At 35.7% G+C, this 24,632-nt stretch overlaps 1 protein-coding gene across 7 annotated transcripts in view; it reads left to right on the top strand.

The window, feature by feature from the left end:
- The window catches only part of LOC133632630 (spermatid perinuclear RNA-binding protein-like), a 56,999-nt gene that overhangs the window by 4,910 nt on the left and 27,457 nt on the right, over positions 1 to 24,632 (top strand). For 3 of the 7 annotated variants that reach the window (XM_062025167.1, XM_062025163.1, XM_062025162.1), the window contains exons 2-8: positions 3,419 to 3,512; positions 10,009 to 10,244; positions 13,291 to 13,456; positions 15,200 to 15,344; positions 17,260 to 17,369; positions 21,013 to 21,108; positions 24,042 to 24,153. In XM_062025167.1, coding sequence (XP_061881151.1) covers positions 3,510 to 3,512; positions 10,009 to 10,244; positions 13,291 to 13,456; positions 15,200 to 15,344; positions 17,260 to 17,369; positions 21,013 to 21,108; positions 24,042 to 24,153 — 868 coding nt within the window. In that variant the 5' untranslated portion in view covers positions 3,419 to 3,509. The other 4 variants (XM_062025168.1, XM_062025165.1, XM_062025169.1 and 1 more) reach the window with 4 other exon arrangements.

The raw sequence follows: 24,632 nt of genomic DNA, 5'->3' as shown, positions 1-24,632 counted from the left end.
AAGCACTATATAAATATAATTCGCTTCACTTCACATGGGCATCGGACAACCCCCGCTTCTACGTTTTCTTACTCTCTGGCGGACCGGGTGTGTTTAGAAGCAGAGTTACCAGTGCCGTTTACTGCAGTGGTTGCAACAAGCTACGTTCCCAGACAGTCCCATCATAATGTGTTTATGAACAACAATCGTAGCAATGAATGTGGGAAAGAAGTCAATTAGCGTGAGAAGGAATTGTGCCACATGACAAACTTTTTGTCATCTGCCGCCGTATTCCCGACAGTTCGGGGAAAGATTTGCGGGGTTCATTATTCGGCAGCAAATATTTGATCTCCTCGCTCGGCTCGTTTGCGCGCCAGCCCGTCTTTTTTTTCTTTTGTCCTGCGCGTCGAACACGAGTGACAAAAGTTGGGGGGTTTGAGAGCGGGGAAATCTTTTTTTAGCCTCCCCCGCTTCATCTGCCGTCTGCTGGGGCCGCCTTTGAAGCGCTGAGACAACATAAAAGTAGAAATCCCTGCAAGCAGAAACAGTGCTGAGATGAATATTGTCGTGGAGCGGGTCCACATGCTGTGTCCTGGTTGGAGGTTTTGTCCACCCGGGCGGTGATGATGATGATGATGATGATGTGTTGAAGTGGACTGGAGTCAACTCATTAGCATAATAAATCACAATTTATTCCTGCGACACCACAAAACATAGGAAAAAAATAGTAGAAGAAGAGAACACACATACACACACACAGTCACACACATTCTTGTATTTCTTACCTTCTTGAGACCTGAGAAAAATGCCTACCTCTTTAGGACCAGCCTTTCTAGATATATAAAGATTTGTATTTATAACATTAATAATATATGCATACTTTGCAAATATAAAAAAGCTTGTTGTGAAAAATAAGTTGGAATTTCACAAGAAAAAGGTCACAATTTCACAAGAAAAACAACACGTTTTGGCAGCGTTATAATAAAAGTCGTCATTTTAATCAACGCAAGTCAAAATGTTACAAGAAAAACTGAACATTTGTGCAATATTATGATAAAAGTTGAAATTTTACTCAGTAACAGTCGCAATTTTACAAGAAAAGCTTCAAATGTTGGCAAGTTTATGAAAAGAGTCGTAACTTTACTCGACAAAAGTCACAGTTTTAGAAGAAAACGTAAACATTTTGGCAATATTATAATAATAATCGGAATTTTACTAAAAAATTTCACTATTTTACAAGAACAAAAAAAAAAAATGGCAACATTGTGATAAAAGTCCGAATTTGATATGACAAATGTCACCATTTTGCATTAAAAAATAATGATTTTAGGAAAAAATATTGAAATATTACAAAAACAGAAAAGAATATGAGAAATTGTTCCCAATTTTACAAGAAAAAAGTCGACACATTGTGAGAAAAAGCTTTTAGTTAATTTTTTTGTTTGTTTCTTTATAATTTGTTTTAATCTTCATTAATTACTTCAAGTTATTACAGTATGTCTCTATATACATAATTTTTTTTTTTTTTTAAATTAATTTTGGCCAAATGGGGCGCATTTCAATTTCTTACACACACTTGTTATTTCATATGTTGGCCAGAGGGGGAGCACTTCAATTTCTTACACACACTTGTTATTTCATATGTTGGCCAGAGGGGGAGCACTTCAATTTCTTACACACACTTGTTATTTCATATGTTGACCAGAGGGGGAGCACTTTTAAAACCGACACAGTCAATTTGAAAAATGCCTACCTCTTTGGGACCACCCTTTCTAGATATATAAAGATTTATATATACATACTATGCAAATATAACAAAGGTTTGGTTATTTAATCTTCATTATTTACTTCAAGTTATTACAGTATGTCTCCATGTACTTTTTTTTTTTTAATAAATTTTGGCCAAAGGGGGCGCATTTCAATTTCTTACACACACTTGTTATTTCATATGTTGACCAGAGGAGGAGCACTTTTAAAAGCGACACACAGTCAATTTGAAAAATCCCTCCTTTTTGGGACCACACTCATTTTGACCAGCAGGGGTGCAAATGAGACATTCTCTATTAGATTCAATGTTATTGGCACCATGATTTATGTCATCACTTGTTCACACCTCCTCATATGGAAGCTACTTTTCCTTGTTGATGTCTCAAGAAGGGTAGAAATACAAGAACACACACACACACACACACTCTCTCTTGTATTTGTTACCTTCTTGAGAACTCCGAAAAATGCCTACCTCTTTGGGACCACCCTTTCTAGATATATAAAGATTTATATTTACAACATTAATAATATATACATACTATGCAAATATAACAAAGGTTTGGTTTTTAATCTTCATTATTTACTTCAAGCTATTACAGTATGTCTCTATATACATATTTAGTTTTATTTTTTTTAATAAATTTTGGCCAAATTTCTTACACACACTTGTTATTACATATGTTGGCCACAGGGGGAGCACTTACATTTTTTTTTACACACTTGTTATTTCATATGTTGACAAGAGGGGGAGCACTTTTAAAACCAACACACAGTCGATTTGAAAAATCCCTCCTTTTCGGGACCACTCTGATTATGATAGATTAAATTAGATAAACGCACAGCAAATAAAATAAAATAATATTATGTATTATTTCTGGCGGGCTTTGCGGCGTCCTATGCTGTTCAGCGGTCCTTGAACGCGGCGTATAAACGCTCGTAGGTCCAATGTGTGTAATTAAACATCTTAGTTGTAACGTGTTTTTGTGTACGTATGCTGGGGCAAAAGTAATAATCACAATTTTTGATTGACGTTGTAGTCACGATTAATCACACGATTATTCGCTAGCATGAAAACATTCACTGTACCACCAAAACTCAACTTTGAATATAGTTTTAAAAAACAAAAAACGGATATAAATTAGTAATGAAAAACCACAAGTAAAAATAATAATAAAATAAATCACAGTATAAATAAAAAAAGAAATAATTTTTTCTCATTTTAATCGTTTTTTTTACCATTTACACGTATTTTAACAACAAATATAATTTTGTAAAAGGTTTTTAATTACAGTAAATGCAAAAATTATATTTTTCTTTAATGCATAATAATGTATCAAAAAAGCTTTAAGCCCCACTTTTTGCTCAAAGGTGGGAAACTATTCCTGCAACCCAACACCGCGCCCTAAAACCACAAGAAGCGTGTACAGTTCCACCTTATTTCACGTTTTTAAACTTGTCTTTATGAAGATTGACACACATTCATTGACAAAAAAAATGCTTTTTTTTTACCCTCCAACAAGTCAAGAAAGAGAAACTGTTGCATTCCTGATTGACCCTTGAGAGATATGACCAACAAGCACACAAGGGGCTCGCCAACCACCCACATTTCAATCACAATTCATTCGGGGTTACAAGTTTGGTAATATCATCCCGGTTTCGACTCTGTCTGCAGCTGCGCTAACGAGACGCCTGGAGACCGCTTGAGGAGACCCTGGTCCTGGCCTAGACCCGTCCCACCACGTAGCCCCGCCCACTGCCTGAACATGGTGAGTAGCCCCGCCCACTGCCTGAACATGGTGAGCCTCTTTAGTGTTATTGAAAGTACTGTTGTGTTGTGTCCTTCTGTGCGTTCGGATGCCTTTTTGAGGCTTTCGACACAGGGGGTCCCGGAAATTGGCTCTCTAGCACCACCGTGAAAATTTCCCAAAAAAAATCAGCCCCTCCTACCAGTTTCACACGTCAACAGGAAAATGTCAGGAGACGTCAATCCTGACGGCACTTAATAGTCTTAGGAAGCCATACCTGAAAACCAACAGGAAGTCGGCCGTCTTGGTTTACTTGTGTGTGATATCATGTGCGATACAAGCAGTCCTGCAACTTGTTTACTTGGGTGTGATATCATGTGCAATACAAGCAGTCCTGTTAAGTGTTTACTTGTGTGTGATATCGTGTGCGATACAAACAGTCCTGCAACTTGTTTACTTGGGTGTGATATCATGTGCGATACAAGCAGTCCTGCAACTTGTTTACTTGGGTGTGATATCATGTGCAATACAAGCAGTCCTGTTAAGTGTTTACTTGTGTGTGATATCGTGTGCGATACAAACAGTCCTGCAACTTGTTTACTTGGGTGTGATATCATGTGCGATACAAGCAGTCCTGCAACTTGTTTACTTGGGTGTGATATCATGTGCAATACAAGCAGTCCTGGTAAGTGTTTACTTGTGTGTGATATCGTGTGCGATACAAACAGTCCTGCGGCTTGTTTACTTGGGTGTGATATCATGTGCGATACAAGCAGTCCTGCAGCGGGATTACTTGTGTGTGGTATCATGTGCGATACAAGCGGTCCTGCAGCAGGATTACTTGTGTGTGGTATCATGTGCGATACAAGCAGTCCTGCTAAGTGTTTACTTGTGTGTGATATCATGTGCGATACAAGCAGTCCTGCAACTTGTTTACTTGGGTGTGATATCATGTGCAATACAAGCAGTCCTGCAGCGGGATTATTTGTGTGTGGTATCATGTGCGATACCGGCAGTCCTGCTAAGTGTTTACTTCGGTGTGATATCATGTGCAATACAAGCAGCCCTGTTAAGTGTTTACTTGTGTGTGATATCGGGTGCGATACAAACAGTCCTGCAACTTGTTTACTTGGGTGTGATATAATGTGCGATACAAGCAGTCCTGCAGCGGGATTACTTGTGTGTGGTATCATGTGCGATACAAGCAGTCCTGCTAAGTGTTTACTTGTGTGTGATATCATGTGCGATACAAGCAGTCCTTCATTGTGTTCACTTGTGCAAAGATGGACAGTTAACATCTAAATGTCCTCCAATAAACACACAATTTATTCTATTTTACTAAAGCCACTTACAAAAGGTAAACATGCTCGGCTATAGGCTACTACGAGCCAGCAGCTACACAACAGCTAAGCACACAATAGCCCACAAGCTAGACGTGCGTAATAATCATTGATCAATACTGCGGTCTAAAACATATTGCGTATTACTTACACATACAAAGTCTCCAAGGCAGAAGCGTGTTAGAAAGTATCCAGTAACAAACGTGTCCGCATCATTCAACTTACTGGGTCATGAGCTTAACTTCATGAGTTGAAAGAGTTGTATCGGAACAATCCACTGAGAGCTCTATGCTTAAAAATTCTAGATTTTTTTTGTTTTTATTTTTGTTTGTTGACATGCTAAATATCAACAACATGGGGGCAGGGGGGTTTAATCATTTTGCAATGCAGTCTGCTGAAAATGATGGAAAGCGCACCTCGTCATAGCAACGTTGGAATTGCCACCAAAAAAAACATTTGAAGATAGTCGTCAAGAATGACTGATCGTGTCGCCCTGTGACCCTCACATCCCCCGCAAAATCCCCGGAGACCGGTGGGTGTGAAGAAGGTCTCGGTACTAATGAGCGCTTGCACGCCACATGCTAAAAGAGGAGAGAGAGAGAGAGGACGGTCCGACCTCAGGATGACGCTCGACCGCCCGGTAGACGCTCACCTCCAGGCTGGGCAAAAGACGAGCACTCAGCACATTTTGCAACATAAGCCCCTCACCCTTCCTGCCCTGGGGACCCACAGGCTGGAATGGTAATGGAATACACACCCGTTAGCATTTAGCATTGTTAGCATGTTGGGCTTGAAATAGGACTGTAAAAAATGTCAAAGTGCGGCACGCTGCTCATTTTTCTAAAAATACTATTAAGTTTTTTAAAAAGTGGAATAAAAGAGCAAACAGGTGGAATGTAAGGTGAAAAAGTTGCAATGTTCTAATAACGCAAAGCTGCCAGAGAGGCTGATTTTGTTCAAACTGTCGTTGATCAAAAAATAATAATGAATCAAAATCAATGTTGTTATGAATTATTACATTTTTAAGGCTCCGATTACTTCACATCAAATATTCCTCTTTGAAATATTTTTGGGGGGTAAATATTGCATATTTTGTGTGTTTTCTTTGACAAAAATTACATTAAAAAATAGCTTCAAAATGTAACATCGGAAATTATCGGTATCGGTTTCAAAAAGTAAAATGTATGACTTTTTAAAACGCCGCTATACGGAGTGGTACACGGACGTAGGGAGAAGTACAGAGCGCCAATAAACCTTAAAGGCACTGCCTTTGCGTGCCGGCCCAATCACATAATATCTACGGCTTTTCACACACTCACAGGTGAATGCAAGGCATACTTGGTCAACAGCCATACAGGTCACGCTGAGGGTGGCCGTATAAACAACTTTAACACTGTTAAAAATATGCGCCACACTGTGAACCCACACCAAACAAGAATGACAAACATATTTCGGGAGAACATCCGCACTGTAACACAACATAAACACAACAGAACAAATACCCAGAACCCCTTGCAGCACTAACTCTTCCGGGATGCTACAATATACACCCCCCGCAACCCCCTAACCCCAAACCCCCCCCCCCCAACCCGCACCACCTCAACCTCCTCATGCTCTCTCAGGGAGAGCATGTCCCAAATTCCAAGCTGCTGTTTTGAGGCATGTTAAAAAAATAATGCACTTTGTGACTTCAATAATAAATATGTCAGTGCCATGTTGGCATTTTTTTCCATAACTTGAGTTGATTTATTTTGGAACACCTTGTTACATTGTTTAATGCATCCAGCGGGGCATCACAACAAAATTAGGCATAACAATGTGTTAATTCCACGACTGTATATATCGGTATTGGTTGATATTGGAATCGGTAATTAAGAGTTGGACAATATCGGAATATCGGATATCGGCAAAAAAGCCATTACCGGACATCTCTATTAAAAAACCATAAGAAATAATAAAACTTATAATAGACGGTTAGCTCTGAAGTTGATCGAGACATTTAAGAGTTGAAAGTAAAAACTAATAAAAAATAATGTATGACTTATTTTTAACACTTTTATGAGTGGTACCCTTTTGGGTCCCTGAGGATTTTAGTGGGTTTTTTTTTTTAAACTGTCATTGCTCAAAAAATAATAATGAATCAAAATCAATGTTGTTATGAATTAATGACATATTCAAGGCTCCAATTACTTCACTTCAAATATTCCACTTTGACATATTTTTGGGGGTAAATATTGCACATTTTGTGTGTTTGCCATATAAAAAACCAGGTTTTTTATGACAAAAACAGCATAAAAACGCAAAAATAATTAATTTTGAGCAATGACGGATTAAAATTTTTATATCTGCACCTTATTGCTTTTTTATCCTGCACTACCATGAGCTAATGCAACAAAATGTAGTTCTTATCTGTACTGTAAAGTTCAAATTTGAATGACAATAAAAATGAAGTCTAAGTCTAAAAAATCCCACTAAAGTCTTCAGGGACACAAAAGGGTCCCACTCATAAAAGTGTTAAAAAATTAAGTCATACATAATTTGTTTTACTTTCAGCCCTTAAATGTCTCGATCAACTTCAGATCCATCTACCGGTACTATTAATAAACATCTAATATTTCACTTGGAAATTTTTTGAGGGGTAAATATTGCATATTTGTGTGTTTGGCTTATGAAAAAACTGTTTTCTTTGACAAAAATGGCATAAAAAACACAAAAAATTAATAAATCTTATAATAGACGGATATATCTGAAGTTGATCGAGACATTTATGGGTTGAAAGTTTTAAAAAAAAGTATGACTTATTTTTAACACGTTTTTTTAAACTGTTGTTGATCAAAAAATAATAATGAATCAAAATCAATGTTGTTATGAATTATTGACATATTGGAGGCTCCGATTATTTCACATCAAATATTCCACTGTGAAATATTTTGTCGAGAAACTATTGCATATTTTGTGTTTTGCCGTATGAAAAATAAAGTTGTCTTTAAAAAAAAAGGGCATAAAACGAACAAAAAAACCCTGAAAAAATAATAAATAGAGAAACAATAAGTTAAAGTACCAATGATTGTCACACACACACTAGGTGTGGTGAAATTTGTCCTCTGCATTTGACCCATCCCCTTGATCACCCCCTGGGAGGTGAGGGGAGCAGTGGGGAGCAGTGGGCAGCAGCTGCGCCGCGCCCGGGAATCATTTTTGGTGATTTAACCCCCAATTCCAACCCTTGATGCTGAGTGCCAAGCAGCCAAATGGGTCCCATTTTTATAGTCCTTGGTATGACTCGGCCGGGATTTGAACTCGCAACCTACCGATCTCAGGGCGGACACTCTAACCACTAGGCCACTGAGTAGGTATATAAAACGTATAATTAACACATACATCTGAAATTGATCTTGACACGTACTGTATGTGTTGAAAGTTTAAAAAAAAAAGAAGACTTATTTTTAACACTTTGATGAATGGGACCCTTTTGGGTCTCCAATAATTTTAGTGGGATTTTTTTCTTTAATAGTGTCAAATGCTCATATAATTACTGTATGTATCAATGTTGTTATGAATAATTGACCTATTTATGTCTCCTATTATTTCACATCAAATATTCCACTTTGAAATACTTTGTGGAGAAACTATTGCATAATTTGTGTTTTGCCGTATGAAAAATAAAGTTGTCTTTAAAAAAAAGGGCACAAAACAAACAAACAAAAAACATTAACAAATTATAATAAATAAAAAAATAATAAAAACTTATAATTAACAGATCCGGAATTGATCTTGACACGTACTGTATGTGTTGAAAGTAAAAAAAATATCGGACTTATTTTTAACACTTAATAGTGGGACCCTTTTGGGTCTCCAAGACCATTAGTGGGATTTTTTTTCTTTAAAAGTGTCAATGCTCAAAAAAGTAATAATGAATTAAAATAAATGTTATGAATGTTTGACCTATTCATGGCTCCGATTATTTCACATCAAATATTACACTTTGAACATTTTCCATAAAAAAACAGGATTTTCTTTGACAAAAAGAACATAAAACTTTATTTTGTATCGACAAAAAGAGCTGAAGTGGATCTAGAGATTTAAGTGTTGAATAATGAATAATAACTAGAAAAGTAGGACATTTTGATGGACCTGCTATCTGTGCCCAGGACCTCTGGCCAGGGATCGCTGGAAGCCACGGTACTTTTAAGATGGTGCCGAGTGTCTGAATCCGTGAGTTGTAGGTGTAACCGTACAAAATGAGCTGTAGAGCTAGCCTAAAACGTTATGATGCTAATAGTAATGTGTGGTAACGTTGGCATGCTAACAGTTAGCATGTTTCACATACCAAGTCATATGACTCTAATGTGTGTGGCTGCGGAAGTAGACAATAAAGTGTAAAATTAGCTGAAAAAGTTAGCATGCGCGCATGCTAACATTGGCATGCTAACAGTTATCAAGTGTCACATACCAAATTATGTGACTCTGCGGTAAACGGTTGCAAAACAGGCAGAAAAAAAATGTGCATGCTAATGTTAGAATGCTAGCATGTTAACAGTTAACACGTGTCACATACCCAGTTATATGACTCTAAGGTGTATGGCTGCGGAAGTTGAGAAAAAAGTGTAAAATTAGCTGAAAAAATGTGCATGCTAATGTTAGCATGCTAACATGGAGCATATGTCATCTACCAAGTTATAGGACTGTAAGGTGTATGGCTGTGGAATTAGAGGGGAAAAAAGTGCAAAATTAGCTGAACAATTTAGCATGATAACATATAGCATATGTCCTCTTACCAAGTTATATGACTGTAAGGTGTATGGCTGCAGAATTCAAGAAAAAAATTGCGGAAAAAGTTAGCATGCCATTGTTAGCATACTAACAAGCTAACAGTAGCATCCTAACAGTTAACACGTGTCACATACCAATATGGCTCCGGAGGTTGAGAAAAAAAGTGTAAATTTAGCTGAAAAAATGTGCATGCTAATGTTAGCATGCTAACATATAGCATATGTCATCTACCAAGTTATATGACTGTAGAGGTGTATGGCTGTGGAATTTGAGAACAAAGTGTAAATTTGCTAAAAATTTTAGCATGCTAAAGTTAAACTTGAGGGTTAAAAAAAATCTATGTACTGTATTGGTTTTGAAAACGAAAAATATCAAAGTGGCCCCCGTATGTTTTCATTTTCCAGTTTGCACCTACTCCCTACACTCAGAGGGCATTCCGATCCTTGGCCAACGATGACCGCCATGTCATGGCAAAGCACGCCAGCATCTATCCGGCCCCCAAGGAGCTGGAGGCGGTCCAGACGCTGGTGTCCACAGTGGAGGGGGCCCTCAAGAAGGTCTCTGATTGGCTCGATGGCCCCGGCAGTTCCTCCGACGTGGGCGATGCCAAGGTGGACGAGGACGCCACCGACGGCACCAAGTGAGGCTCTGAGCGTTTCCCTGTATGGATTATTTTGAATATTTTTATGAGTGGGACCCTTTTGGGTCCCCAAGACTTTTAGTGGGATTTTTTTCCTAAAGAGTGTGATTACTCCAAAAAATAATAATAAATAAAAATCAATGTTATGAAAACTATATATATATATATATATATATATATATATATATATATATATATATATATATATATATATATATATATATATATATATATATATATATATATATATATATATATATATATATATATATATATATATATATATATATATATATATGTATATACATATATATATATATATGGATTTATTTTTTATTTTTTAACATGTTTATGAGTGGGACCCTTTTGGGTCCCCAAGACTTTTAATGGGATTTTTTTGTCCTAAAGAGTCTGATTGCTCAAAAAAAATAAAATATTATTAAAATGATGTTATGAATATTGACCTTTTTAATGCTCCAATTACTTCACATCCAATATTTGACATTGAAATATTTTGTTTGTGTTTTTTTAATAAAAAATTCTTAAAACAATTACATAAATAAATAGAAAGAAAAACTTACAATCAACGGATAGATCTGAAGTTGACCAAGAGACTTCAGTGTTGAAAGTTAATATATATATATATATATATATATATATATATATATATATATATATATATATATATCGATTATTTGCAACATTTTTATATGTGGGACCCTTTTGGGTCCCCAAAAGTTTTAGTGGGATTTTTTTTCGTAAAGAGTGTGATTGCTCCAAAAAATAATAATGCATTAAAATAATGTTATGAATTATTGACATATTTAATGCTCCAATTACTTCACATCAAATATTTGACATTGAAATATGTTGCATATTTTGTTTTTTTGTCATAAAAAAATAGTTTTTTGACCAATATGGCATAAAACAAACACATAAATAAATAGAAATAAAAACATACAATCAACGGATAGATCTGAAGTTGATCTAGAGACTTCAGTGTAGAAAGTAAAAAAAACTATATATATATATGGATTATTTTTTAACATGTTTATGAGTGGGACCCTTTTGGGTCCCCAAGACTTTTAGTGGGATTTTTTTGTCCTAAAGAGTGTGATTGCTAAAAAAAAAAAAATTAGAATTAAAATAATGTTATGAATATTGACCTATTTAATGCTCCATATACTTCAAATATTTGACATTGAAATATTTTGTTTGTGTTTTTGTCATAAAAAAGGCTTAAAACAAACTAAATAGAAAGAAAAACATACAATCAACGGATAGATCTGAAGTTGATCAAGAGACTTCAGTGTTGAAAGTAAAAAATAAATCAATAAATTAAAAAAATATATATATATAGATTATTTGTAAAAAAAAAAAAAAATGTTATATGTTGGACCCTTTTGGGTCCCCAAAAAGTTTTAGTGGGATTTTTTTCCTAAAGAGTGTGATAGCTCCAAAAAATAATAATGTATTAAAATAATGTTATGAATTATTGACATATTTAATACTCCAATTACTTCACATCTAATATTTGACATTGAAATGTGTTGCATATTACGTGTTTTTGTCATAAAAAATAAGAAAACAAACACTTAAATAAATACAAATAATAATAATAATAATACCTGGGATTTATATAGCGCTTTTCTAAGTACCCAAAGTCGCTTTACATGTTAAAAACCCATCATTCATTCACACCTGGTGGTGGTAAGCTACTTTCGTAGCCACAGCTGCCCTGGGATAGACTGACAAATAAAAACTTACTATCGACAGATAGATCTGAAGTTGATCTACAGACTTCAGTGTAGAAAGTTAAAAAAAACTATATATATATATATATATATATATATATATATATATATATATATATGGATTCTTTTTAACATGTTTTATGAGTGGGACCCTTTTGGGTCCCCAAGACTTTTAGTGGGATTTTTTTTGTCCTAAAGAGTGTGATTGCTCAAAAAAATAAAATAATTAAAATAATGTTATGAATTATTGACCTATTTAATGCTCCAATTACTTCACATCTAATATTTGACATTGAAATATATGTTACATATTTTGTGTTTTTGTCATAAAAAAATAGTCATTTGACCAAAAGGGCATAAAAAAAACATAAATAAATAGAAATAAAAACTTACAATCGACAAATAGATCTGAAGTTGATCTAGAGACTTAAGTGTTGAAAGTAAAAAAACATATATGTGTATATATATATATATATATATATATATATATATAGGGATTATTTTAACATTTTTATGAGTGGGACCCTTTTGGATCCCCAAGAGTTATAGTGGGATTTTTTTTCCTAAAGCGTGTGATTGCTCAAAAAATAATAATGAATCAAAGTCAATGTTATGAATTGTTAAAGTTAAAGTACCAATGATTGTCACACACACTAGGTGTGGTGAAATTTGTCCTCTGCATTTGACCCATCCCCTTGGGTTGACCTATTATTCATTTTCAACTAATAATATTCCATAGAAAAACTAAGATTTTTTTAAGTATTCATAACAAATAACATTAGATTGCACAGAAGGGCTTTTGCTGCTAAAGAAAGAAGACGAGCAAAAGAGAGAGAGCGAGACAAGGAACTTTTCAACAACTTTAGAACTTTTGTGAATAAGAAAAGGAGGAGGAGGGGTTGGGGCAAAACCTCCCGTGTCCTGGTAGGGGGGAAAAGGAGCGCAAAACACACTTTATCTGATTGTGATATGAGCAAAAACCAAGAATGTTTTGGTCAATTATCGGGAAAGGCAGGTAACATCAATCATTAAAGAAAACCATTTGGAGGGTAACATTTGACTGAAAAGGCAAATACATTTAGTGATCAACCAACATCACAGCAGTAATTGTCCCATTCCCGGAGGTGGGGGTTTGGAGTCGTCTCTAGCAGACTCCCTAAATGCACCAGGGTGTCACATTTAGACAAGAAATGACTGAAATATTAATTTTGCCATTCTATGAGACGTTTTGGAACCCCGAGGCCTGTGCTTGATTAACGGTCAGTCCGCCCCCGTCCTCCGTGTGTCCCCAGGCTGGACGCCACGTCCACACTGTGTGGAGTGAACAGGGTGGGTCTGCTGTCCAAAGGCCTGCTGATCAAAGACGACATGGACCTGGAACTGGTTCTGCTGTGCAGACAGAAACCCACCCAGCTGCTGCTCTGCACCATCAGCGCCAATCTGCCCCTTCAGATCCAGGTATGATCAGGGGGAAGCATAAGCACGGGACACACGCACATTTTAGAATACTAATAGTAATGTGTGGTAACGTTGGCATGCTAGCAGTTAGCATGTTTCACATACCAAGTTATATGACTCTAAGGTGTATGGCTGCGGAAGTTGAGAAAAAAGTGTAAAATTAGCTGAAAAACTTAGCATGCCAATGTTGGCTTGCTCGCATGCTAACATTGGCATGCTAACAGTTATCAAGTGTCACATACCGAATTATGTAACTCTGGGGTAAACGGTTGCAAAACAGGCTTTAAAAAAAAAGTGCAAGCTAATGTTTGCATGCTTACAGTTAGCATGTGTCACATACCAAGTCATATGACTCTGAGGTGTATGGCTACGGAATTCGAGAAAAAATTGCGGAAAAAGTTAGCATGTCATTGTTAGCATACTGGCATGCTAACTGTTAACACGTGTCACATACAAAGTTATATGACTCTAAGGTGTATGGCTGCGGAAGTTGAGAAAAAAAGTGTAAAATTAGCTGGAAAAATGTGCACGCTAACGTTAGCTATAGTTGTTTCTTTTGGAGAAATCTCCAAAAGTAACAATGTAAATATTAACTGTCTCTTTATTAACGAGCCAAAACGTCAACTGTCATCTACGCGCTGCTCTGCCAACACGCGCACACACACAGAGATTCCTTTGGTGCCCTCACAAACAATCAGAAATCACACAAATACTTAACTTTAACAAGCATATTGCTACAATAATAAGCAATTGAAAAACACGGAGCCTCAGTGTATTTTCCAGACTATAGAGCGCACCGGTATTTAAGCCACACCCACTAAATTTTAGAAGATTTATTTCATATAAGCCGCACCGCAGATGTATACGTTGTGAAATGAGTTATTTACACAGAAATATTCTGTAAATGTTTATTTACCTACCTTAATAGTTTCCAAAGGGTGTCTGTAACGGCAGTAAAACGGCTGATCAAACAAAACAGAAGTCATCGTTATGGACCCAAATCAGCTAAACAGACTCAATAACTCCACGGTGACGTTTTGGTGAATTTACATAACTGAAACAATAATAATACTAATAAAGACACTCGTAAATATGTTAGCGTACGCTAACAACGCTAGCTTCATTGCATTTTAACAGCTCGTACAAACATGCATGAAAACACTCCTACAGACATCATACATGGCATTGTAAGTTGATAATGCTAACACAGACAATTGTAAACGTGTTGGCGTATTAGCTAATGCTAACCACGCCAGCTTCATTACATTCTGATAGCACGTACAAACACGCATGAAAACACTCCCACAGGCATCACACGCGGCATTGTAAGTTGATAATGCTAACACAGGCAATCGTAAACGTGTTGGCATATTAGCTAATGCTAACCACGCTAGCTTCATTACATTACGACAGCACGTAAAAATATGCATGAAAACACTTCTACAGACATCACACACAGGACGCTTTAGTAAGTAAGAATTGTTGTAGTTCTATTGTAAAACTTACAAACGTTGCTTGGCGCGATGAACGAAGAATCCTTACGAGTAGAAACGCTACGGACGGCTTACAAGACGGAACGGCACTTGTACTTCCGGCTCAACGCTTTAAACAGCAGACAACACTATAGCAGCACCTGCAGTGAGCAAACTCGTCCAAAAGTTGGGGCGGACACTGGGGTTGGTTGCCAAATAATGTGTGGTAAACAAGCAGGAGAATTTCTAAGTCCCCAGCTATCCCTTGCAGACGTTGACGGAGGACAAGTACGAGGTGCGCTCCTGCGTTCCCGAGGCCGCCATCTTGGTGTGCAACACTCAGGACCCCCGCCTCAGCCTGAAGATCACTCTGTCCTGCTCGGACACGAGGGCGGAGCCGAGCGGCACACAGCCAGGTATACGGTGCGGCAGGTTGATAGGTCACATGATCCCCTCCAGCTCAGATGGCGTTCCTGTTGATGCGGCGAGTCACTTCCTCCTTTTGGCGCCCTGACTGTTGCTTCTGTTGCCGTAGCTGCGCAGGTCGGCGCGCCGCCCAGAACTGAGGTGCTGTCCCCGGTGAGGCGTCCCCCCGGCAGCATTCCCTGGGTACAAGGGGCTCCCCTCCCCCGCCCCGTCCCCTCCCTCAGCCCACTGGTGGGACTCTGGGTCACCCACCATTGGGTTCTAACACAGTGGGGTCCAAACCTTTGGACTCGGGGGCCACATTAGGCATGTAAAGTAACAATATATCTATTAGGGCTGTCAAAAATGATTGGAATGATCGCAAGTCTTATTTGTAACCATTTTTAATCGATTCAAGTAGATCAAAAATCGATTTTTTATTTTTTATTCTTTTTATTTTCCAAATATGTGCTTTCCAGCCATTCATGCAAATGTTGATGTAGATGATCTATATCTGCTGTACACATTTACTTTAGAAAAGAGAAGTGTTGGATACTTTTTTCTTTGACGTAATATAGAAATTGATCAAAGCTTGAGAATCGTTTTGAATCGATAATTGATTCTAAATCGAATTTTCAATGTATTTATGTATTATATATTTATATTATATATGATTATTTATATATTTATATTATATTTATTTATTAATTTTATATATATTTATAAATCATTGGTACTTTAATCTTAATCTTAAAAAAATTACATATGTGTATTTATTGTATTTTTTTATTATATATATATATATTTATATTATATTTATTTATTCATTTTATATATATTTATATTACATATGTGTATTTATTGTATTTTTTTTAATTTTATATATATATATATATATATATATATATATATATATATATATATATATATATACATACATGTATTTATTATGTATTTATATTATTCATATATTTATTATATGTTTATTTATTCATTTAATATATATTGATATTACATGTATGTATTAATTGTATGTTTTATTATATATACATTTATTATATATTTGTGTTATGTATGATATATTTATATATTATATATTTATTCATTTCTGATATATTTATATGACTTTTTTTTATTATATATACATAATTATTTATTATATATTTGTATTATATATATATTTATTATATATTTATATTATATATATTTATATATTATATATTTATTCATTTCTGATATATTTATATTACTTTTTTTATTATATATACATAATTATTTATTATATATTTGTATTATATATATATATTTATATTATATATTTATATATTATATATTTGTTCATTTCTGATATATTTATATTACTTTTTTAAAAATTATATATACATATTTATTTATTATATATTTGTATTATATATATATTTATTATATATTTATATTATTTATATTATATGTATTTATCGAATCGAATTGTTACCCACAAGAATCAAATTGAATTAAATCTTGTGGTGACCAAAGATTCACGGCCCTAATATATATGTATGTATTTATATCATTGTATATATATGTATTATATTATATACATATATATATATATGTATTATATTAATATAATATACATATAAAAATATGGCGTATCATAGAATCTCATCTCTGATTGGACGTCTGCCATGCTGCATATTTTGCTCCCTAACACTCTGATCCATGGTCACCACTGATCTGCACCTGGGCTCATGACAGTCCACAGACTCCAGCAACATCTCTGAACTCCTGTTCCCAAAGATGGCGCTCTCTGCATGACATCCCCCCTAGCCCCCCATCTTGCCCTCATAACCACCAACTAAAACCTTTCCCACCTCCCCGCTCACTCGGTCAGATCAGTGACTCCTAAAACTTCTGTGTCCAAAATCACTTCCTGCTTCTCTCCAGCAGGGGCTGACAGCGAGACGCCGCGGAGCGAAGACGGCGACGACGGCGTCCTGGAAGGCCAGAAGTGCCGGGCGGCGCTAGCCTCGCTCCGACACGCCAAGTGGTTCCAGGTGGGCGTTGTTGGGACGCTCCCAGATTGTGTACTTGTAAATCATGAGATGAAGATGTAGTGCACACAATAGCAATACCAGCGCTGGTATTTGTGCACCTTGAGATCGAAACCGAAAGTAAACTTTGCATTGAATGTACTATAATGTTATATACTGTACTATTTGATGGACAGTTGCGATAGCCAATCAGAGCACCAGTTGTTGACGTTAAACTTGTCGCTCCCAAGTGAGTATCCAATCACAAGTTGTGGCTTGCAAAGCAAGAGGTGGCACCGGAGCCACACCCGGCCAGCGGAGAAATCAGCGGTCCTCACTTTTTTAAGGAAGGAGAGCTAATCTGTGATTATGTGTATTGTACACTATATTGCCAAAAGTATTTGGCCACCCATCCAGGGGCGTCACTAGCTTTTAAGGACAGGGGGGCTTAGCCCCCAGGAGATGCACAGGATGCGAGCGAACGTAGCGCACGAGCACAAAACTTCACAAACGGCTAACAAGAGACTTAGAAATGAATCATTGTTATTATTATTATTTCAGTCGGTTTATATTCAATCCGTGTTCAGTACAACAACAAACATGGGTTTGCACAGTGACGTTTTGTTTACAGCATCAACAAGAAACAATTACTTGCATGATCCTTCAAGATACACTGAAACACAATGAAAGTCATGGCATTAGCCTCTATGTTATTACAACATAGAGGCTAATGACACCACTTTAGCTCACAATACAATAATTGTTTGTTCCCAAATATTTTGAAGTTGCACAGATTACATTTTGGGCACATATGTGACTAAAATGGTTGTAAATTCAAGCCCTGGAAATATTACTTAATTACTTGAATTAAAGTAATATCTGGATCGGGATAATTTGGCTTGTATATAATATATATATATATATATATATATATATATATATATATATATATATATATATATATATATATATATATATATATATATATATATATATATATATATATATATATATATATATATATATATATATATATATATATATATATATATATATATATATTATGGCAAGCCATTAAGGAAATTAAATATATATGGAAGTCGAATAGAAATGAGAAACGTTTATATTTACTGTAAATAAGAAAGACTTAGAGTCCGTCTGCTGATCTGAAAAAGAGCCAAAGCTGTCAAAGAGCTGAGGGACCATCTTCAAAGTGCAATGCTGAAACAAATAATGCAAACAATAAAATGTAACTTCCAGGGTTTGAGATTAACGTAGCCCCGTCGTCACGGGGATGGTAAAAAAAAAGCACGGGACGAAATTAAATGCTCCCCGGGAAGATGGCTTTTAACCATTTTTTTTCTTTTTCTTTTTATGTATTTATTCATTTTACATTTTATATTAAATGTCTTGGTTTTTCCACCCTCTGGAAATCCTATGAAATGTTTAACAAGCCATCCTATAATAATACAACAGCTATTAATGTAACAATACAATAAAACAAATATATTTAATCATGTTTTTTTCATTATTTTAACAATAGGCTAATGTATATTACTTTATATAGATTCTACAAGAAACACAAAACTTAAAAACTAAATTATTTACAATTGCAGACACAAGGTTCTTGTTCTGCAGTGCTGTGTGCTAATGTGCTTCGTACACCTGCAGGACCGCAAGCAAGGTCGCAGAGAAAATGCGGACTGGATTTTGAGTGATGTGGGCATTTTCATATGAACAAGTCCAAGGACCACAAGCAAGGTCGCAGAGAAAATGCGGACTGGATTTTGAGTGATGTGGGCATTTTCTATATGAACAAGTGAAATGGATTAGATACAGACACACTAAAGGGGCTCTCTACCTTACACTATGAAGTGAGGGGAAACTGAGTGAATAATGACAGGTTATATGATTATTTTTTTAAACTCATATTCGGGCCACTTTATAATGAATATTTCGGCATGTATTTGTAAAAAAAAAAAAAATTTGATTTTTTTTTTTTATCACCAAATTATTTAGGGGGGCTTAAGAACATTTTAGGGGGGCTTGAGCCCCCCTAAAATGGGCCTAACAACGCCAATGCACCCATCCAAATGATCAGAATCAGGTGTCCTAATCACTTGGCCCGGCTACAGGTGTATGAAATCCAGCACTTAGGCATGGAGACTGTTCCTACAAACATTTGTGAAAGAATGGGCCGCTCTCAGTGATTTCCGGCGTGGAAGTGTCATAGGATGCCACCTGTGCAACAAATCCAGTCGTGAAATTTCCTCGCTCCTAAATATTCCAAAGTCAACTGTCGGCTTTATTATAAGAAAAGTGAAGAGTTTGGGAACAACAGCAACTCAGCCACGTAAACTGACAGAGAGGGGTCAGCGGATGCTGAAAGCGCATAGTGCAAATACTTTCTGCACAGTCAGTTGCTACAGAGCTCCAAACTTCATGTGACCTTCCAATTAGCCCACGTACAGTGCGCAGAGAGCTTCATGGAATGGGTTTTCATGGCCGAGCAGCTGCATCTAAGCCATACATCACCAAGTCCAATGCAAAGCGTGGGATGCAGTGGTGTAAAGCACGTCGCCACTGGACTCTAGAGCAGTGGAGACGCCTTCTCTGGAGTGATGAATCACGCTTTTCCATCTGGCAATCTGATGGACCAGTCTGGGTTTGGAGGTTGCCAGGAGGACGCTACATTTCGGACTGCATTGTGCCGAGTGTGAAATTTGGTGGAGGAGGAATTCTGGTGTGGGGTTGTTTTTCAGGAGTTGGGCTTGGCCCTTTAGTTCCAGTGGATGACAGAGTCTGGTGTGGATGAACTTGACTGGCCTGCACAGAGTCCTGACCTGAACCCGATAGAACACCTTTGGGATGAATTAGAACTGAGACTGAGAGCCAGGCCTTCTCCACCAACATCGGTATGTGACCTCACCAATGCGCTTTTGGAAGAATGGTGGAAAATTCCTATAAACACACTCCGCAACCTTGTGGACAGCCTTAAAAGGTGGACCCACATCATATTGAACCCCATGGATTAGGAATGGGATGGCACTTCAAGTTCATGTGTGAGTCAAGGCAGGTGGCCAAATACTTTTGGCAATATAGTGTATGAATATTTGCAAAGCCATTTTCAAGAAGGATATTTCAAGCGAAACTACATCTTGTGGGACAAGGTCAGACCACCCCCGAAGCTAGCAAAGCTTGTCCCTGTGGTGAAATGCTTTGCCCGCCATTTCCACTGGAATCAAATAACTACGAGCGGTACTACTGGCTTATGCAGCATCGGATGGATGCTACAAAAACAATGTTTCACATTTAGTATGTTTTCTACAAACATTTTTATATGTTTAAATTGCTGATGCGGGTTTTTTTAACTTCTAAACGCTCCGAAAAATAGCCGTTTTTTTTTTGTGGTGCATTCATGACCCCTCAGAATTCTGAAAATCGACGTTACAGTAATGTGGAAGGAGAAGGCGAAATTTTAAAAAAAGGCGTTGTGAAAATAATTTCAAAACAATCTGCGTGAATGTTTCCAATAACCATCGGGAGAAGTGGGGAAACTGACGTGTCAGCGTTTTTCATCGACGCTGAGCTTTTATGAGGAAGGAGGGAGCCGCGCTTTGTGCTCATTCATGCAGGCTGACTTGTTGTGTTGAAATTGTGTCCTCAGGCCCGAGTGTGTCCTCTCAAGTGGTGTGTGCTGGTGCTCAGGCTGCTCAGGGACGTGTGCAACCGACTGGCGGCGTGGAGGCCGCTCAAAGGATGGGTAGGTCCCCCACACGGCGCACCTAGTGGCCACCCTTAGGATGACATCACAGGCCGAACAAAAGACACATCGCTTACATCTAGAGATGTCAGCGTTAAAAGCAAAATAAATAAAAATGCATGACTTTTTTTTTTTTTAATTTATGAGTGGGACTCTTTTGGGTCCCTGAGAATTTTAGTGAGATTTTTTTTTTAACTGTCTTTGCTTAAAAAAGTATTGAATCAAAATCAAAGTTGTTACAAATTATTGACATATTTAAGGATCCAATTACTTCACATTAAATATTGTACTTTGAAATATTGCATATGTTGTGTTTTTGCCATAAAAAATTAAGTTTTCTGTGACAAAAAAAAAAAAAAAAAATTAAAAACTTGTAATCAATGCATAGATATGAAATTGATCTTAAGCTTTAAGCGTTAAAAGCAAAATTATAAAAAAAAATGCAAGACTTATTTTTAACATTTTTATGAGTGGAAAGGGTCCCTGAGAATTTTAGTGGGATTTTTTTTAACTGTCTTTGCTTAAAAAAATATTGAATCAAAAATCAAAGTTGTTACAAATTATTGACATATTTAAGGATCCAATTACTTCACAGCAAATATTCCACTTTGAAATATTTTTTGGGAGGGAAATATTGCATATGCTGTGTTTTTGCCATAAAAAATGAAGTTTTCTGTGACAAAAAAAATATATAATAATATTAAAAACTTGTAATCAATGCATAGATATGAAATTGATCTTAAGCTTTAAGCGTTAAAAGCAAAATTATAAAAAAATGCATGACTTATTTTTAACATTTTTATGAGTGGGACCCTTTTGGGTCCCTGAGAATTTTAGTGGGATTTTTTTTTAACTGTCTTTGCTTAAAAAAATATTGAATCAAAATCAAAGTTGTTACAAATTATTGACATTTTTAAGGATCCAATTACTTCACAGCAAATATTCCACTTTGAAATATTTTTTGGGGGAGAAATATTGCATATTTTGTGTTTTTGTCATAAAAAAACTAAGTTTTCTATGATAAAATGGGCACAAAAAAGTAAAAAATTAAAACTTATAATCAATGCATGGATGTGAAATTGATTACGAGATTTAAGTGTTGCAAGCAAAGTAAAAAAAATGCATGACTTATTTTTAACATTTTTCTGAGTGGAACCCTTTTGGGTCCCTGAGAATTATAATGGGATTTTTATTTTTTAACTGTCTTTGCTTTAAAACATATGAATGAAAATCAAATTATTGACATATTTAAGGTTCCAATTACTTCACATTAAATATTCTACTTTGAAATATTCTTTGGGGGAAAATATTGCATATTTTGTGTTTCTGCCATAAAAAATAAAGTTTTCTGTGACAAAAAATATATAATAATAATAAAAAGTTGTAATCAATGCATAGATCTGAAATTGATCTCAGGCTTTAAGCGTTAAAAGCAAAATTATATTAAAAAAAAGGCATGACTTATTTTTAACATTTTTATGAGTGGGACCCTTTTGGGTCCCTGAGAATTTTAGTGGGATTTTTTTTAACTGTCTTCGCTTGAAAAAATATTGAATCAAAATCAAAGTTGTTACAAATTATTGACATATTTAAGGATCAAATTACTTCGCAGAAAATATTCCACTTTGAAATATTTTTTTGGGGAAAATTTTGCATATTTTGTGTTTTTGTCATAAAAAAAAAAGTTTTCTATGATAAAATGGGCACAAAAAAGTAAAAAATAAAAACTTATAATCAATACATAGATCTGAAATTGATTACGAGATTTAAGTGTTGAAAGCAAAATAAAAAAATGCATGACTTATTTTTAACATTTTGGTCCCTGAGAATTTTAATGGGATTTTTATTTTTTAACTGTCTTTGCTCAAAAACATAATGAATGAAAATTAAAGTTGTTACAAATTATTGACATATTTAAGGTTCCAATTACTTCACATTAAATATTCTACTTTGAAATATTTTTTGGGGGAAAATATTGCATATGTTGTGTTTTTGTCATTAAAAAAACCAAGTTTTCTATAATCAAATGGGCACAAAAAATAAAAAATTATAATCAATGAAATCTGAAATTGATTACGAGATTTAAGTGTTGAAAGCAAAATAAAAAAATGCATGACTTATTTTTTACATTTTTCTGAGTGGGACCATTTTGGGTCACTGAGAATTTTAATGGGATTTTTTTTTTAACTGTCTTTGCTTAAAAACATAATAAATGAAAATCAAAGTTGTTACAAATTATTGACATATTTAAGGTTCCAATTACTTCACATTAAATATTCTACTTTGAAAAATTTTTGGGGGGGGGGAATATTGCATATGTTGTGTTTTTCTGTGACAAAAAATATATATAATAATAATAATAAAAACATGTAATCAATGCATAGATCTGAAATTGATCTCGAGCTTTAAGCGTTAAAAGCAAAATTATTTTAAAAAATGCATTACTTATTTTTAACATTTTTATGAGTGGGACCCTTTTGGGTCCCTGAGAATTTTAATGGGATTTTTATTTTTTAACTGTCTTTGCTTAAAAACATAATGAATGAAAATCAAAGTTGTTACAAATTATTGACATATTTAAGGCTCCAATTACTTCACATTAAATGTTTCACATTGCAAATCTTACGGCGGGGAAATATTGCATAATTTGTGTTTTTGCATTAAAAGCAGGCTTCTCTTTAATAAAGAGTATATTTTACTTTATGTCGACAGATTTCAAGTTGATCTAGAGATTTATGCGTTGACAGTAAAAAAAAATAAAAAATATGACTGAGACCCTTTCTGGTCCCCAGGACCAAACATGAGGGTTTAAAAAAAATCTATAAATTGTATTGGTTTTAAAAAAAATGGCCTCCATGTTTCGACACACAACCAAGCTTCAAATGTTGCTAACAACGAATATGAAATAAGATCATCATCTCTGCGTCCTGCAGCCTCTGGAGCTCATCTGTGAGAAGGCCGTGGCCACCTGCAGTGACCCCACGGGGCCAGCAGAGGCGCTGCGATGCGTCATGGAGTGCATCGCCTCGGGGATTCTCCTCCCAGGTAGCAGCTCCTCAATTTCCTTTTTTAAAGCATGTCTGATGTACTTTTGTGCTTAAATACATAAAAACACTAACCCTAACCACTAATTAGAACATCCCTTGATTAAAGTACAGTGTTTTATTTTCCTACATTCAAACACAGTGTTACTGTTCAAAATGAACTTGTTTTTCATACTTAGGCCTACTACGCTACTGTATTTTCATGGCGGTCATTATGGAGGTTCTTGATGAATACTTAGACCTACTACGCTACTGTATTTTCATGGTGGCACTTGATGAACACTTAGGCCTACTATGCTACTGTATTTTCATGGCGGTCATTATGGTGGTACTTGATGAATGCTTAGGCCTACTACGCTACTGTATTTTCATGGTGGCACTTGATGAATACTTAGGCCTACTATGCTACTGTATTTTCATGGCGGTCATTATGGTGGTACTTGATGAATACTTAGGCCTACTACGCTACTGTATTTTCAT

Source organism: Entelurus aequoreus, linkage group LG17 (genome assembly GCF_033978785.1).
Source record: "Entelurus aequoreus isolate RoL-2023_Sb linkage group LG17, RoL_Eaeq_v1.1, whole genome shotgun sequence".
Lineage (NCBI taxonomy): Eukaryota > Metazoa > Chordata > Actinopteri > Syngnathiformes > Syngnathidae > Entelurus > Entelurus aequoreus.
Note: the sequence above shows the minus strand (reverse complement) of the source record. Positions and strands in the feature narration are given on the sequence as shown.